The sequence below is a fragment of the Onychostruthus taczanowskii genome, unplaced genomic scaffold (assembly GCF_017590055.1).
Source record: "Onychostruthus taczanowskii isolate IOZ18803 unplaced genomic scaffold, ASM1759005v1 scaffold13, whole genome shotgun sequence".
Taxonomy (NCBI): Eukaryota; Metazoa; Chordata; class Aves; order Passeriformes; family Passeridae; genus Onychostruthus; species Onychostruthus taczanowskii.
Window position 1 is genome coordinate 7,466,477 of NW_024498462.1, and position 17,920 is coordinate 7,484,396.

At 39.6% G+C, this 17,920-nt stretch overlaps 1 protein-coding gene across 2 annotated transcripts in view; it reads left to right on the top strand.

Annotated features, from left to right (window-relative positions):
* IL1RAPL2 (interleukin 1 receptor accessory protein like 2) overlaps positions 1-17,920 on the top strand; it is a 327,614-nt gene that overhangs the window by 175,011 nt on the left and 134,683 nt on the right. For both annotated transcript variants that reach the window (XM_041396593.1, XM_041396592.1), the window contains exons 3-4: positions 394-580; positions 6,765-6,918. In XM_041396593.1, the coding sequence (XP_041252527.1) occupies positions 394-580; positions 6,765-6,918 (341 nt within the window). The remainder of the gene's footprint in view (positions 1-393; positions 581-6,764; positions 6,919-17,920) is intronic.

Consider the following 17,920-nt stretch of genomic DNA (forward strand, 5'->3'; position numbering starts at 1 on the left):
GGAGTGAAATCTCCTGAAGGTGGGAGAGAACAAGAGTGAGGATAAGTGTGGGGGGGATACAGAGGAAATGAGACTGTGTATCCTGACCAGCATATGAGGTGCCAACAGGCTCCTGTGTTCATAGACTTGCAAGCTCGAGCTTGCTGTGCTGGGTTGGATCACTTGTCAACAATATTTCTTCAAGGTTCTTCATAGTCTTCACAGTCAGTCAGAAGTGAGCCTTCGTTTCCTAGTAATTCTTCTGTGCAGGAAATGCACAGCATGGCTGTCACTGTTTGCATGTGTCACTCAAGTGTTCGTGAAAATGAGGGCTTGACAAAGAAACTTTCTGTGCCGAAACAAACATGGTGAAAAGAAGGCAGGATAAATGAAACCATCTTTCTGTCCTTGCAGAAACTCAACATATTGCATGAAGGTGTCCATGTCCTTGACGGTAGCTGAGAATGAATCTGGGCTTTGCTACAACAGCAAGATCAGATACCTGGAAAAATCAGAAGTCACTAAGAGGAAGACAATCTCCTGTCCGGATATTGAGGATTACAAAACAGGCAGTCAAGAGCCAGATGTGGTGTGGTACAAGGTAACTATTGCTGTCTTATTGCTGTTGGGCTGAAACTGTTCAAAACTTTCACTGTTTTCAATCTGAGGCTTAGAGCTGACTTTCTCTGAGGCATCAGTGGTTTGTGACTGGTCTGGAGAGTGTTTTCCCAGTATGACAGTTTTGCAGGTAAAACTACCCAGCATAGTCATTGTCCAACAGAAATCAGTATCAGTGAGGATGTTCTGTGAGAGTGCTCACAGGACTCCTCTATCAGCAGTACCACATTCCCAAACCACAGTGCCTCTGTACCAGTTTGTACCTGGGTGTGGTGTCTCCCTGCACGACACTGGAGTAGAAACCAAGGGAGCACCTGCAAAGGAGCCAAAGGTGTATCAGCGCTGCCAGCTCCTCTTGTGCTGCCAGTTAATTTTTATGGAGTCTGTTAGCTAATTTCACCAAGACTTGTAAATTTTTATCAGTGTCTCCTGGAGTCTGCACAGAAGTCTCCTGAAGTTCATTGAGTAACTGTCATGAAGTCAGTTAATTTTAAATGAGGTCAGTTAGATACTTTTACTACTTTCCAGGTAACTCTGCCTGCACCTTCTCCAAGGACTGTCAAGTATCATACACCACTTTGGTCAGCAGATGTATTGGTGATGTGTTTCTGTAGCTCCCCAAGAAAGCAGGAGAATGAGTAAAATATGGGTTGGCTGGCAAATATCAGGTAATGAGACCACAGCATGGTCTGGCAAATTTTGCCTGTTGTCTTGACTGGGGTCAGAGTCTGATATTTGAAAAGCCCTTAGGTATTCGTTGAGGGCTAATGCCCTCAACTAATGATGCAAGAAACAGTGGAGAAGAATAAAGAACTGAGAGTCAGAAGGAACCAGAAATAGTTGGGCAACAGGAACAGTTCAGTGGGATCTGTGGAAAATAGAGTTTGGAATAGTAGGAGTTTAGGATAAGCTTGGTTCAGGTAATACAGACAGAAACCTACAAACTAGTTGAAATCTAAATTTGGAGTCCTTGATTTCCCAACCTTAATAACATTATTTAAAGGTAATTATTTTGCATGAAATAAGTAATATGGGCAGACTAGCAGACTTTGTTCTCCTTAGCAGGTTGCAGCTGAAAAGAGCAACTATAAAAGTTGTCATTATTTGGTTTTTTACAGAAATCTCATATGTTATGTTTTATAGTAACAAAATGTGTGCCATAATCCACTGTTAGTGTGAACAAAGTTTTTCTTTCAACAGTTGAAGCTCTTTCTCTCAGCATATGGGTTGATATCTTCAGTGCTGTTCATATGTCAATTAGATGTATTCAGTTAATCATAGAATATCCTGTGTTGGAAGGAGCTCACAGGGATCATTGATTGCAATTCCTGCCTCTGCACATGAAGTCTGAAATCTCAGAGCAGAGAGGATACTGAAGAGAAGCTGCTTCTTACCCTCTCTGCCTCAGTATTACTGAACACTGAAGATCTCAATTTTTTGCAAAAGCACACTGAAAAATAGTCTGGCAGAAATGATCTTTAGCTGTCATGGAGCAGAAATGAGTCTAAAGAAGATGCATGTGCAGCCCCACACCAGTGATGTACTGACCACGACAGGGAGTGGAGGGTCTGTTCCAGAATCCCACCCGTGTTGTGTGACACCAGGCTGGAGTGTGGCAGCTGACTGACAAATCATCACTGAGGTGAAACTGAACAGACTTTATGTCATTGGATGATAACAGTGAGACAATTGCAGTCGACAACCTTTAGTCTGGCTTGATAGTGAAAAGAGACATGAGTGAGATTACCTACTACATACACCTTCTTATCCATAATGAACAATTATGGGTTATCAGTTTGGCTCTTAGAGAAATATCTTTGTTACCTAGACCTGAGTCAGGAAGCTCAGCAGTATACAATCACAATATTAATGTTGCACAGAAGATGTGAATGTCAGGTTATCCCTTGAAACTTATTTCTGAACAGAGTTTTGGATATTCTGGAGACTATTATGTTATTGTTAATACAAGTCTGCATATTCAAAAGAGTAGAAGTAAAATTTCTAGAAAATATATAATATTTATATAGAAATATATAATTTCTAGAAAATATATAATTATATTGATTTCAAAATAATTTGGTGAATACTGGGGTAACCTCTATAAACTGGGACTTAAGATCATGCTGTGGGAGGTAATGTTGAGTAACAAAAAGCAGGTCCCTTCTCCTGAAGAATAGTGTAAATTGTTGTCCTGCCTTAGGATCTGACCCTCACTTTCCAAAGAAGGCATCCATTTCTGGTCATAGCACACTGGATTCTCCTTAAAATCCAGTGGATTTTAAGCTTGATGTGTATATAAAGCCACCTTCTTGAGTATATATGCTCCAGAGGCACTGGTGGGGAGCCAGTGGGAGGAGGGGGTATTCCTTTCCATTATCCTGGAATATTTAGAGATTTTCACCCAGGCAAGGGGCATAAGTTGTTTGAAACAGAACACTAGGTAGATAAATAAATATGAGGCAGTCTTTGAGATTTCCTTCTTTATTCGTTCTCCTGAAAAGAGAAATCCTTGTGTTCATGAGAACCTGCCAATTCACTGGTAGTCAGGGAGTTTGGACTTGTGACCTACGAAATACCATGAGAGAGGACAGTGATGATGCCTGCTCACTGTGTGCAGAGCCTGCTCTGCCTTCCAAAAGGCTTCTCTATGTTGAGGGATTAATGAATATGAGCTAGTAATTGCATCAATTTACTGGGACTTAACTGTAATTTAAACATGCTCTTAATTATGCTTGAATAGAATTCCACGTGCACACCCAGTACATAATATGGCATTTGCTGTGAGGATTTGTTTTAACAGTAGTATGAACGTCACTTCTGGCTAGAATTACACTGCATTAAATATTTATTTTTAAAGGTTTCCCCAAGTAATGCCATTGATATATGCTCAGCTCAGTTATGCCTATTAGAACTGTTTTGACAAGATGTGTGGGATTTTGTTTTAAGAATGTATGTGTCAAGGCATGATTGAATGAATGGGATTTAAGAGTAAGAGCAGTTTCATGAAAAATCAGCTGGGAGAGGGAAAAGGTATATTACATCTTGAGTGTGGAGTCTTAATCCATTTCCATCATGTCTTTTCTAGTGCTGGGTTGAAAGGAGGGCTAAGAGAACAATCAAAATATCAGGTAAAGGACAGGTAGTTGTTAACTACCCAAAAAAATAGACTTTTGAGGTACTGCCACTTAGATTTCAACGAAGGCAAAAAGAAGCATAATAGTGCACACCTTAACTACTGGGAGGAAAAAACCCCATACATTTCAGATGTCTAAGGAAAGTAAATAGTCTAGAAAAAGAAACTTGCAGATTCTTCTAGCAGGTAAAGATACTGCAAAAGCAGAAAAGAACAATTAATTGGTTAAAGCCTTTGGGGGGAACTTAGAGCACTATCCAGTACCTGGAGGGGGCTTAGAAGATGATTGGAGAGGGACTTCCCACAAGGGCATGTAGTGAAAGGACAGGAGGGAATGGCCTTGGACTGAAGGAGGGTAGGTTTAGACTAGATATTAATTTTTTTCCTGTGAGAGTAGTGAGGCACTGGCACAGGTTGCCCAGAGAACCTGTGGACTCCCCATCCCTGGAAGGGTTCAAACCCAGTTGGATGGGGCTTGTAGCAGCCAGGTTTACTGGAAGCTGTCCCTGCTCATGCAGGAGAGTTGGAAAGAGATGATCTGTAAGGTCCCTTCCAACCTAAACTATTCTGTGATTCCATTAGATGAGTCATACAATTGAGCACTTACCCTTTTAGGGAAATTAGCAGACCTCCGACAGTGAAATATAGATTGTTTTCAAAATATAAAAACCAGTAAGAATTTTGTTTCTCAGCCATTTTCCAGCTTCTCCCCTTTTTTGCTTTTAGTTTTGTGTATTAAATATATAAACAAGAATTTTCACTTTTTACTTTTGTAAAGCCTGCATAGAATAAAAAATAATTAGCTGAAATTTGGAAAGGAAAGGCTTATAAATAATCTTTAATAGGAAGTGTATCAAGAAGATACAAAAAAGTGGTACAATTCCACCAAAACAACTCCTGTATGTAAAACCACAATACCACATACACTGTTTTTGCTAGATTATTACTCTTTGTAGTAGTAAATCTTTCTTCTACTCCTGTAGTGTTATTGCAAACTTTTATATGCTTTATATAAAAATATAAAGCGTATAAAAATGTATCTTCCATCTCTTTGTTCCCATGCTTTTAAAAATAAAGTAGCGAATGTAAAACTGGTAACACAGGTTATTTCAGTGCTGCACTAAAGGGTGCATCTCTGAAATATGCTTACTTTGTGTGTTCTGGGAATTGTATTCCTTCTAAATTAGGATTGAATAGGACTGAATCATATTCTTTGCCCAGTGTTCAGAGTTAGTTACACTGAGTAGGTGGTTGATGTACCTTTCAATAAATCCAAAATTTCAAACTCAAATCAGAAAGGATTTAATGGTATTTCCTGGCTCAGATTTGTGTCCTGAGTGAGTCTCAGCACAGTAGATGGGATCTGGGTTCTGGTTATTCTCTATCACCAGTGTTAACTAAAGTTCACTTGTGAGACAAGATGATGCTTCCCTTACAGCTGTTCTTTGGAAACAGAGGGACGTGCTGATCACTCTTGTACCTGCAGTAGTGTTGCACAGCTTCGAAATCTGAAATCTGATTGTATTGTGACTGAATTTGGCCTCCTAGGGACAGGGAGAATTCTTTAGTGCTCCCATTACAAGTGCAAGGCCAGGAACTCTCAGTCCTGTCTTTTTATTTCTCTGTCATGGTCCTTGAATTTAGAATCTGACATGGATTTGGAATGCGTATGGAGTCCATGAAAGATTTATTTTTGTGTCGTGCTGATCTCTTACTGTGGTACAATATATTTGCATGTTGACGTATTTTCTTGTTTGGTTGTTTTCTTAAGAGAAAGCTTTGTTCTATTTTGTTTTCTGTGTTTCTGACACTGCTGTTGCAGACGAGCAGAAAATGGGGCATAGGTGTGGGCATGTCACCAGTCTCTGAAGTTGCTGAGCCTGATGTAACTGATGTGGGACTGCAGCAGTCTGAGAGCTTATTCCAAGCTGCCACCTTGAGAGAGAGAGTAGAGAGGCATTGAAGGCACTCAGGTCCTATGTTGGTTTGTGTTTCCTGGGTACAGGATTAGCCAGGGCCTCTGGAGCTGCTGGGACTGCTGAGTGCTTTAGAGAACTTGAAAAGTATGGTTTTGTTGCAGGGAGGACAGGCTTGATGTTAAAGGTATTTAGAGGCAATAAATATCTTACATAAATACATAATCTTAAGATGTTATTTTCAAGATATAATGATTAGATTTGGACTGTGCTTTTAGTTCAGAGCATTCCAAGAATGATTCAATCATGAGTGATGCTCACATGGAAAGTGACTGATCTGCCTGCAAGGATCCAGTATGTTAGGAAAGGGAGAGCCTCTTCATGCACTGTATCACACCTTATCCAGAAGGACTCAAATGTGGTTCCAGTAGGACCACGGTTTGTAGCAATGAACCTAAATCTGCCAAACAACAGCTAAGGACTGTGTGGGTGAAGCCTGTGAGAGTTGCAGGCTGTCAGTGCCATGTCCTGCATCACAGGGTGCATGGGGGGATGATGTTGCAAAGAGCCAGGTGATGGGAAAAGACTGAATCAAAGCTCGTCAGGTGCTGGAGAAGCCAGTGATGAGAAATAAGGCTGTAAGGAAACCAGGCTTCTGAATTCTCAAAAAACTTTTGTTCTTCCTGTTTTCTTCTATTGGTAAATGGTTCTGGCCTGGGACTATGTATAAGATTTGCCTTCAGGCTAACTCTTAACAGATGTTGCCCTTACTCCCTTCAAACAGAGATGTATTTTAATGGTCCATCCTAAAGGAGAGGTCTTGGCAGTAGTTATGAAGAAAAAGAAGATACTTAACCATTGCTTGAGGGCACCATGTATTAAACACAGCCCATGTGATACAGTAGGAATAACTGAACCTTAAAAACATTTCTGTTAAATTTCAGTCTTCAAATTAATTCCAGTTTCAGATCTCTCTGCTTTCTGAAATTATTTGAATTTTAATTGCAAAATATATCTAGGTGGTTGTTTCCTTATGTATAATACTGAAAATCTGATCAGGCAACACCGTCTTATGTTGTACAAGCCCAGTAATTTTGGCACTGGATTCTTTCCTGCAGGAATGTAAGCCAAAAATGTGGAGAAGTGTTGTAATTCAGAAGGGAAATACTCTGTTAATTCAAGAGGTCCAGGAAGAAGATGGAGGAAATTATACCTGTGAACTAAAGTTTGAAGGGAAGCTTATACGAAGGACGGTTGAATTCAAGGTTACTGGTAAGAATCTTTTTTCTTTGCCAATAGGAAAAAAAAAAAAAGCTTTGAAATAATATGAAAAAATGGTATTCACATGTCACTGAAATCTGTCAGTGAATCTATTTGACAGAAATAAGTCCAAAGCAAATCCCAGTAGCTGAGCTGTCCCAGACTCAGGGAAATTTATATCAAGATCTTCTAAAATTCCACAGAAGAGCATTTCTACCTTTTGCTCTGTACAAAACCCGGAAATGCTCCATATTTTTAAGCTTTCCTTTAATTTATGGTGATGAGCTTTTCTAGTCTAGGGATTGTATTTAGTGAAGAGTATGGCACCACCTATTCCAAGAATGAAGTTAGCAATATTGGACTGTCAAAACAAAGTAACCTGCTTGTGAAGAGGTGATACACTCTATGCTTCTGACTCCATGGAGTATTTACCAGACAACAGTATTTTTCTTTCTATTTTTGCCAGGTATCAAAAATGAACAGCTAAAATAAGTATTGTCTACTGATATATTCTTGCTCCCTTTTCATCTCATTGTACAGTATGACATCTATAATTATTATTTTGCCTTCTGCGTCTTTGCAAGTACCTGGAAACAGTTGAGGTTTTCTTCAGCCTTTCACACAACACCGTAAAAACAAATGGTTAGGTATCTTCCCCACATACTGATTAAAATAGGGCCCTACTCAAAGCAGTGACTGGTAGAATTCCTCTTTTTTTATCAAACTGAATTATTCCATATGATGTTTCTAATATGTTCTTGAAAAAAGTCTTCCCTTTATTTTGAGTGGAATCTGATTTTTTTTCTTATCATTATTCCTCATTTTCAGTGAGTTCTTTTCCCTGTGTGCCCTATGTCTTGTGACCCTTTATTGTCCATTTTTGGCCATGGACAGAGCTCTAAAGTACTGATTTGACCTACCTGATCCTAGACCCGAGATATGAAAGAAGATATAATGCATGAAGATATAATACCTGCTTTGTGGGTAGTTGCTACCCTAAGTAGCATGCTAGTCTTCAACCAGAATGTGAACTAAATTTGACAAAGTGAAAATGAGATGCATTTAACTCAGTTCCTCATGACAGATATTCTGTGCTCTCCCTCTCATCATGACCTTGCTAGAAGTCATGTGTTCACTTCATTATTTAAACACTATGGTGTATTTATACTTCACAATTTAAGGAATTTGTCCTAAACTAAATATAGTATTTATTACTGTTATTTCTCTTATTAAAAAGTTTATCTGTATTATTAAAATGTAAGTATGAAATATGTGTTCTCCTTTTTGCAAAATGCTTGAGAAGGAGAAAATTTTTCCTCTTTTAATTTGGTGTGAATTCATATTGCATTAAATTTTGTTTAGTTTATAAAAGCACATATGTTTGTAAACACCTTTTCCAGATGGAAATGTTTGGGACATATCGGATGCTATGTGTTTGCTGGTTGAATCTCTCTAGATATGTGAAAGAGGCTAGTAAGTTTATGTAAATGAAAACCTGAAAATGTGGATAAGAGCTACAAATGACAGCTTGAGTGAGCCAGTTTGTGTCTCCTGTTTTTGTTTTGTTTCAGTTGGTGAATTTTACATCTCTGTAGGTTTAGATCTTTGTGGGGGAGAGGTCAAAGAAAACTTGTACAACAAACAGCAAAGGATTGCTTGTATTGTGTGGCTGTCCAAGCCAAGTGGGAGGTCCTGAGGTCAGATCACAGCCTGGGAGCAGGTACATGACATCCTCAGGGTCTTGGTTGAATACATGTGAATAAATGTTGTGATCTTTCAGGACTCATCTCAGTATGTCCAGGTCTTTCTTGTAATGGAATTGGTGTTGCACTGGGCCCCATTTTTTATCTGTCTGAAAATGAGTTCTCATCAAAATATTGTAGCAGGAGAAGCTAGAGGGAGAACCAGAGCTCTGAATTCTGAACCTGCTGGTCTTTAAAATCCCTGTTAGCAAATACTGCTGAAGGCTGGGGTAGAATTGTCTCTGCTAGCCTGCAGCACAGATGTGAAGAAAAGTATCTTACCTGCTGTTTTCTTCTGAAGAAGCTTTGTGATGCTGTTTCTATTACTAGTACTTATTACCATGTCTGAATTGCATTTATTGGCAAGTATCTGAGTTCCTGTAACATAAAGATTTTGAACAGAAAGACTCTGTTGGGCACTGCTAGCAGCCATGGTAACCTGAAATTGTTATTGAAGAGTTATTCTGAAAGTGAAATGGGTAACTCCATGTCTCCCTTGAGCAAGGAGAGATGCACTGCCATAGAGAGAGGGGAAGCTGGCTTAGATTCCCTGTAGTTTTTGAGGTGTTTGCTGAAGTGCACAGTACAAAATACACCAGTTAGGTGGATGAAGTTATTTATCTCTTGATTGTAAGAAAAGGATCTTTTCTTCTTTGAAGTCACATCAAATATGGTACATGAGGTTTTTAATCCTTTGTGAAGATTCTGGTAGTTATGTAAGTAGCAATATGAAATATTTGCTGTTCGTAGCTAAATGTGGAACGGGCATCTAAAAAGTGAAACTTGAAATCAGAATAAATGCGGTGCTGTCATAACAGAAGTTACATCAAAAGCTTTAGGAAAATTTCAAGGTGCAGGACCCAGATGCACCATTTTAACTTGCTGTTGGTAAAACTAATCAGAATAGTTAATGAGATCCCAGACAGGGGCAGCAGTTCTGCTGAAGATGTGATCCCACAGGCCAGCCTGCTCCAAGTTAACAGCAGGCAAGAGAGCAGCTGTGGGCCGAGTGAAGGATGTCTGCCTGTTTGGGATTTATATCAGTGCTGCCTAAGGATTTATTTCAAGTAGAGACTTTCAGCAGGGGACACAACCCTGCTCTTATTATTTAGTTATCCAGCAAAGTCCAGTGATGTCATTAGAGCTATTAGAAGGTGTTGCCTTAATTTCCTGGGCCAAAGTGTCAGCGCAGTTGTTTTAGTGGCTGTGCTTGTGAGGACAGCGTGGTTTCCTTGGATCCTGTCTTGCCTACTGGCCTTTGCAGACCCAACTGGAAGATCTCAGTGGGCCAGTTAGAGGTAGGAGGGGAGTTCCTCCTCCCTTTCTTTTTTGATTAAGTCATGATATGAGCAACTATGAAATAATTTGTAAGAAAGAAATCTCAGCAGTCTTAGATGGAAACTGAAAGCTATCAGTGTGTGATGCCTGGCCAGGGGAAGACACACAGAGGGACCTGAGTGGTATTGGTAGGTGAGCAGAGCAGAAAGCAAAGAGGTCAGATGGCATTTGCAGGAAGGGGCAGCTGGACGCGGGGATGGCAGTGTCATTGTCTGCCTGTGATGGGTAATGAACAGCTGGATGTGAGTCAGTTGATAAAGGGCTTCAGAGACTGTTGCTCTGCAGGGTTCTAAGGGAAAGGCTTGCAGCCTAGAATATATTTGAAAAATATTTTGACACAAAGTATAGGGAAAAAATCCTGAGCTACAATACAGCGCTAATGAGCAGTGCCTAAATCTTGGTGTTTGGGTGCATTTAACAATAATAGATTGTCAACAAACCAGATTCTTCATCACTAGTTCTTCATGGGTTTGTTATATTATGCAGACAGATGTGAAACAAGTCTTGTCAGCCTTTTTTGCTGAAGAAACACGACAACAGTGTTATCTCTTAGCAAATAACGTGTAACCCTTCAGTCTGTGTTAAAAAAAAAAATATTGATACCATTTCACTTTGCTTCTTGGTAGCTTTAGAGTGACAAACAGGTGAAATTAGAAACTGTGATCTAGGGTTTTAAAGTGTAAAAATGTAACAGAAACTCAGTTTTTAATTAGATAATAAATTAGAGTGCACCCATTTAGAAAAAACTGAATGCACTAATATAAAGTTACAGATAATCTACATTATTAGAATTTATTAAAATTGCAGTTATTTAGGAATATCAACAATCAAAAGCATGTCAATGAGTATTGTAAATGCCAACATTTATTAAAGAACAGGTACACTATTCAGATTAAAAGAAAAAAAAAACCCCGAAACTTAGAATGCAGTGTTGGTTTTGAAAGGCAATTTCTGCATCTTCCTGTTTTCCCCAGCCCTACCAACAAGTTTACTCCATCTTGATGTACAGCAATATTTCAATAGCTTTGAGGGTGGAAAGGTGCCATTGTGAAAAACACCTGCTGTGTTTATCTGCTCCTTCAGCACTCTTTTTGCTTTGGAACACCGGTCTGTAAGGGCACAGGCTGAGAAGAAAATGCAAGGAGACACATCTTGGAGCTTTGGGAAAGGGTGATGCCTCTGAGAAGAGAGCAAGACCTGCTCTCAGGGCATGGCCCAGGTGCCCCTGGCAGAGGAGGCTGTTTTCAGGGATGTGTTTCTTCAGGGACAGCCGTGCTAGTGGGAGAAGTTGCCTTGTTCTTTCTGCTGCCTGTGGAAAGAGGTGATTTGTGTGCTTGTACTCGTGAATTATTTTCCAGTGTGACAGCAGAAGGTGGCCATCCGACCAACTTCATAAACTGCTGGTGATGGATTGGAGTGACAAGCAGGAGTTACTGGACCACCCTGTCCAGGAGCTCTGTCCTCCAAGTTTCCTTCATCCTCTACTTTGGCATATTCTTCACAGGCTGCTAAAATGCCTAGCTGTTCCTAAAAGTCATTTATGCTGCAATATCTGTTTTGACCATCGTAAATGACAAATTATTCCACATGACTACTTGAGTTGAATGATTCTGCCCGAATTCACTCTTTGATCATAGTTTTTCAATTAAATTCTTTCAAGTCTCATTACATCTCTCTCTTTTCAAATTACACCTGCTGCTGTTGCTAGATTTTGTTTGTGGGTTTGGGACCCCTTTATTAGCAAAAGTAATTGATGGTCATTTGCTTTTGTTAGACCAAGGGGATGAATTGGATTTAGAAGGACAGACAATTAGTTGGATTTTCTAGTAGCTCTAATGTGGTAGAGAGAGAAGCTACTACAAAAGAAGTGAGGATATGAGCTAAAAGTGTGTCCACCATTTGGTAGTGGTTGCTTTTCTACCCATTTTTGTTCCTCATCAAAACTGGATATGCTGCTTTACATTATTAGAAGTTGAGGCTAGAGACACACTGGCAGCATTTACTGGGTGCTGATCAAAATCAAATTTATACCTGCAGTAATCTGTCAGTGTGCTGTAAGCCTAATCAGTTTATGGTGGATAAAGTATTGTCACCAAAGTCATACAAATGATGTGTTGACTGACAGCATTTTTGGCTGCTGACAGTTTCCAGAACAACTACAGCAAAATATGTTTAAGATAAATTAAAAGCTTATTTAAAATGAGCTGAAACATAGAAGTCCTTCCAAGTCCTTTGGAATTGAGACTGTTATAAGGGATTTACTTTAATGGTGTCAAATGTAAGAGTTGGTGTTTGCTTAAAAATCTGAAAACATATAATTGTGATTCCCTCCCAATGGCATTGTATTTTGACATAAACAGTTTAGTAATGTGCAATGAATTTATGAAATGGTTCAGTGTTGCTTGAGTAGTTACTTATCCAAAAATCCAGTTTAGCTCTGAAAGGTCACTGAGCTCTGAATATGATTTGTAAATGTAAATAAAAGCAGGGCCAGCGTAAGACTCAGGTTTAAAAAGCAAGTGGCTGAGGAGCAGAAGCTGAACTGAACATCCCCAGCAGTTTTGTGCAGGGAGAGGTGCTGTGCTTGGACATGCCTGAGCTCTGGTGTGCGGGGGTTCCTCAGTTAGCTGTGAGGGAGCTTCTCCAGCAGAGCCAGTTAACATGTTGGCATGGCTTTGGGTATCCAAACTAACTCTGACCTCTCTGCCTGGTGTTGCACTCTGCAGAGAAGGCAGAGCCTCTCCAGATCCTGATGGAGGCTGGACATGCTCCCACTCTCCCAATGTTGCTTTATTTTCTGAGCTCCAGAGCCTTTGCTTTGGAGATGGGATGAAATAGCTATTGTTAGCACCTTTTTATCATCAAATAAGGCACTAACATCAATTAGAGCACTGTGTGAAAATAACATTAATTTTGATTTATGTAATTTTAACAGCAAAGGTCATATTGCAACACTTCATATTTCTGATTTTGTTATCAAATTACTTCATTGTTGTAAGCCAATATATTTTATTTTGACTTGTGGCTGTATTATTTTTGATAACACATATAGCTACTAATATATATTACTGAAATTTTTCAGCATTTCTGAAATTAGGTGTTTTGAATGTTTCTGTTATTTTTTTTAATTGAAGTTTTGCAGTAAATTTCTTGTGAAATACCAAATTTTCCCCAAATGCAGCCTCTGGTTCCTGTCAGCACTCAATATCTCACCTAATCCCTGGGATCTAGGAGTTGCTTGAAGTGCAGTGGTGTTTTATTGTTGATTTTGGCCAGCAGCTCTGATGAGAGCTGTTAGCTCCTCTCTCCCTTATTTGTTTGTATTTTCAAGCATGGGTCAGAGAGTCTGTTGTCTCAAATAAAGCAGAAAACATTTCAAGGAAAGCCTAAAGCAGCCTGTGAATTTTCCTGATGAAACAGCCTGCAAAGCACTCCAAGGTAAAACATGGTGACGTGCGGATGGTGGTAGCTGGTCTGGCCTTCAGGGTTTGCTGCTCCTCACTCCCTTGCATTGCCAGTGCTGGTGGGCATGGGAAGTGTTTGCTGTACTTGGAGCTGTCTCCCTTTTTCTGGAAGCAGATGCTCCTTCTTGAGATCTCTATTTGTTTAGCTCCACATCTCCAAAAGAAAAATTTCCCCTGTTTAGTGTTCACCAGAATTCTAAAGTGATATTGAAGCTGTCAGCAGCTGTAGGGACATGCTTTTTATTCTTTCCCTCCTCTCGTGGCTTGGCAGCTTTGGCCTTTCTTTGCCTGCTGTGAACAACGTGCAGCTCACTCCCAGTGCTTGGCAGTCCCTGTCACTTCTGACATATGGCCTGGGATGCCTGTCCCCTCTTGTATCCCAGGCAAGTGTTCCAACCAGAGCTCCCCTTTGGCAGGACATGTGCTGTTTCCAGCTGAAAGCCCAACTCCTGCTCCCTGTACCTTCATGGGGAGCTGCTGGAGTACAGGCAGGGAACACTGGAATATTGGCACTTTCTATTTTGGAACTCATTTTTTTTCTTAACAGGCAATTTTACCCTTAAGTCGGAACTCCCTCCCGTGCTTTGTAATACAGACAGCAAATCCCAGTGCAGAAAGCTCCTGGAGCAAGGAGGTGATGGATGTTTGCACTCCATTTCCTTGGCTGATATGAGGTTGGTGCTCACAGCTTGACCTGGGAGAGTGCAGGGAGAAGGGGGCTCGCACTGTGGCTCTCCTGGCACCTGCCTGTGTGCCATGGTGGCTTTAGGTATCATTAGCCAAATACAGTGATTAACCAACCAGGGCTGCTGAGCTCAAAATAAAGTATGCATTTTCAGATTTTCCTCAAATGTAACATAAGCAGTGAAAGGGGATAAAAACTGGTAAGATTTTCAGTTTCTTTTTTAGTTCATAGTGTTAGTACATTCCATTGACTAGTGGACTGCATTTATAGTGGTAGATGCAGAAAGGCTTTCCTTTCTCCTGGAAAACATATTTTTCATAACAGAACTTTTACCCGTATTTGAGTCCAAAAGAGAATAAATTAAAAGAACCTGCAGAAACCAATTGTTCAGGGGAAGATATTTACAAAACAGTGGACAAAGAGAAAAGCAGCTTGTTTGTGGCTGCAGTTCTAAAACAGGGAAAATTAGATACCTGTTAATTTGGAAATGAAATCTTAAAATGAACAAGTTAAATCTGCATAAGTTTTTACTTATGGGAGGGAAACTGCAGATGATTTGGGAACAGAAAATCCTTCCTGTTCACTTCTAATATTGACACGTCATATTTCAAGTAATATTTACTTGCTCATATAAATTACACATTTCCATAGCAAGATTTCATCTCTTTGCAATATCTTGACACAGTCAGGGAATCACTTTTTCATTAAATGCAAGGGACAGCAAAAAGCCTACCCAAATTAAGTTTTTACAGAGAGTCCCAAGCTTTAAAAGATCTGTGGTAGGAGGTATTGTTCTTAGCATTTCCTCTGCTGCACTTTCTTATAAATGATGCATTGCATCTTCTAGTATTTTTATTTTCTAAAGGAAACCTTCCTTTCTGTGAGAGACAGCAAGGCAGAAATGGGTTAAGTGCTGACAAATACAGTACTTAAAGACCAGGAAATGAATTTCACAGCTGGGTTCTCAAACCATTGCCAAAATAACTATCTATTTAAAGCTACATATAGGAAGTGCCAACAATTAGAGTTTTCTTTTGATATACTTTATGTGATTTGTATTAATTTTTACCAAGGTCTTTGTTTTGTAAATATTAGCTTTCTGTGATACAGTAAAGTATTTATCTTAAAACTTTAATTTCAATTCTGATTTATTACATGTCTGGCATCCTATTAACTCCTGTAGATAGCTAAGCATGTTTCTGTGGTCAAAGCAGACTTAATTGCTACTGATTTCTGTAGTGACTTTAGTTTTTCTAACTACCTCAGGCAAAGTCCAGTATGATCCTTCAAGAGAAATGTGTAGATTTGCTTTTGACCCCATTTGGAAAATGGAGAAATTTCTCTGCCTTTTTCAGAGGATTTCTTCTTCAACTGTGCAAAAACCTCATTATAAATCTGCAGCAACTTCTGTGTCTACAAAGAGTCAACCCGAAAATTCAGTCCAGAGCATGGTATCAGTACAATGAGGATGCCCATTCACCTGGAAGAAGTGCCAGTCCTGGTCTGTCTTTTAACATCTCTTTTTCACCTGACACCCAGCAAGGTCCTGATAAATTGGACCAGCTCTTCGGGTTTCAGAAGAGCTCACCAGTCTGTAAGCTGAGGATCTGGACAGTTCTGAGGGATGCCTGTGCCCATTCGTGGTTGCTGTGTGAACTGTCACTGTTGAAGTGGCAATAAAATACATCCACAAGGATAAAAGCTCCTTCGTTTGCAGTCCCTCAAGTGATCCAGATTGATGACTTTTCCATTCACCAGAGTGACCTGTTAATACAGGGCACATGAAAAATAAGTTTGGAAGATAAACATTAAGTATTACCTCCGTATCTCCTGGAAAAACTGCAAGTTCTAAGGGCAGCAAGAAATGTAGCAATATGCTGCAGTCTATGAATTATATATAGTGTCAGTACTCTTGGCGCTTTACTTACAGCTCCACAGCCTGCCTTCCTGGCTTATGAACATGCAGAGTAATTAGAATGGCAAATAGCATTAGTTTTTATTGACCTATGTTGCCCCCTAGTTCTCTTTCATGTTCTTGAACATGATGGTTTTTTCCTTCCACCTTAAATCAGCAGTTTGCAGTTTGTAGCATTGATTATTTGGTATTGTCTAATTTATTGATGTGGACAGCCAAGGCTTCCACACGTTATGGGTTGCTCATTTCTCCAAAGATCTGTCTTTGTGCACAGCAACTGTAGCTCGCTGAATCGCTGACTATATACTGTAAATGTCAGAGATGAGCTCCCACTTTAAAAACTGCTACTCAGTCCAGGACCTGCTGAGCCACATTCTCTAAGTGTATTGTGCTTTCAGTAGTGGAGGTGACAGTATAAATGGTAGGATTGTGGGTGTTTTGCCCACAACAGTGAGGTAAAGCACACACACTGAAAGAAACTTGTATGTTTTCATTTTCTGTGTTAGAGGAGGTTTCCTTCTTCATGAAAGTGTAGGCTGGATGCTCTTTCTTCTTTATTAATAATAGATAAGTAGATAGATGCACAGGCACAAAATAACACTGCCCCTGAAACCATTTTGCTAATGGTAAAATAGATACACATGAGTGAGCAGATTGCCTTGTACACTGAAAATGCAGCTTTCCCACCCAGAGAAACAGCAAATTTTGCCTAATATTTTGTCTCATAAGAAAAGCTTGAGAACCAGAAGCAATGACTGTCTTGTTCCTTTGAAATGACTGGAGAAATTTTAATAGGTGAAAAGCTCTGCTGTAACTTGAGCTGGAGATCAGGATAATATTTTCACAGCACAATGCTGATGCCTTTCATAACTGGTTTTTGCTGCTTGGCACTTGTAGCTGTGCATCTGAGATGAAAAGTTCTGCTGTGGAAGGAATAGTGCTCACTACTGAATTGTCAGCATTATTTCTTGCTGCAGTGATGTGATCCTCAAAGGTGCCTTATTCAAGTGCCTGTTTGGCCTGACCGTGTTTAGCTTATGAGATCTGACAGTAGTAGTATTGCTTCAGGCTCTGAAGTTGCTCTTATGAAGTTCACCAGAAGACTGGAGCTAATAACTTACCGATGTTTGCTCTGTGCTTTGCAATTTTTAAGTTGAAAGGACATACAAGAATATGCTGGGTGTGTTAAGTACCTTGTTTGTCTTTGATATCATGGAGCAGCCTGGAAAATATGTTCTTAATTTTCATCAGCACCAACCAAGCTATTTTTTGTCTTTGATAGCATCGATTGACCTTTTCTAAGCAAGAGAAAAATAAGCATTCAACTCAATTTGTATTTAGGTGTTTATTACTCCGGTCTATTTCAAAGGGCTGGGTAACTACTCTGTTACATTAGACTTACATGTACTGACTTATTTACTGTGTGTGTTGAGTGGTTTTCACAATGCAAGCATGTTTCAGTAAATAAAATCAATTTGCAGCCAATGGGAATGCAACAGTAAGTGATTTAACTTTTCATCTTTTTCTTCGGCTTGAAATGAAAAGCTCTCGAGGGTTTTTTTTTATTACAAGCCCTGTAGGCTGAAGTGCTCTGAGAATGTGCAGGAAATATAAAGTGCAAATTGCAAACCAAAATGATTTAGCAGTAAAATTAATAAACAATATAGTCATAAATTTCTAAAGCAGCTTTGGGTTCTTATCCTGTTTTTTTCTGGTATAGCCCAGCAATGGACCTGAAGGCCTTTTTCTCCTCAGAAAGGGCAGTGTGGTCTGTGTGGTCTCTGATTTTATTTTATCTTGGCTGGAGCTGGTTCTCCTGTGTGGGTACCTGTCTGCCAGGAACTGGTCTGAGATAATTTCATAATCGATT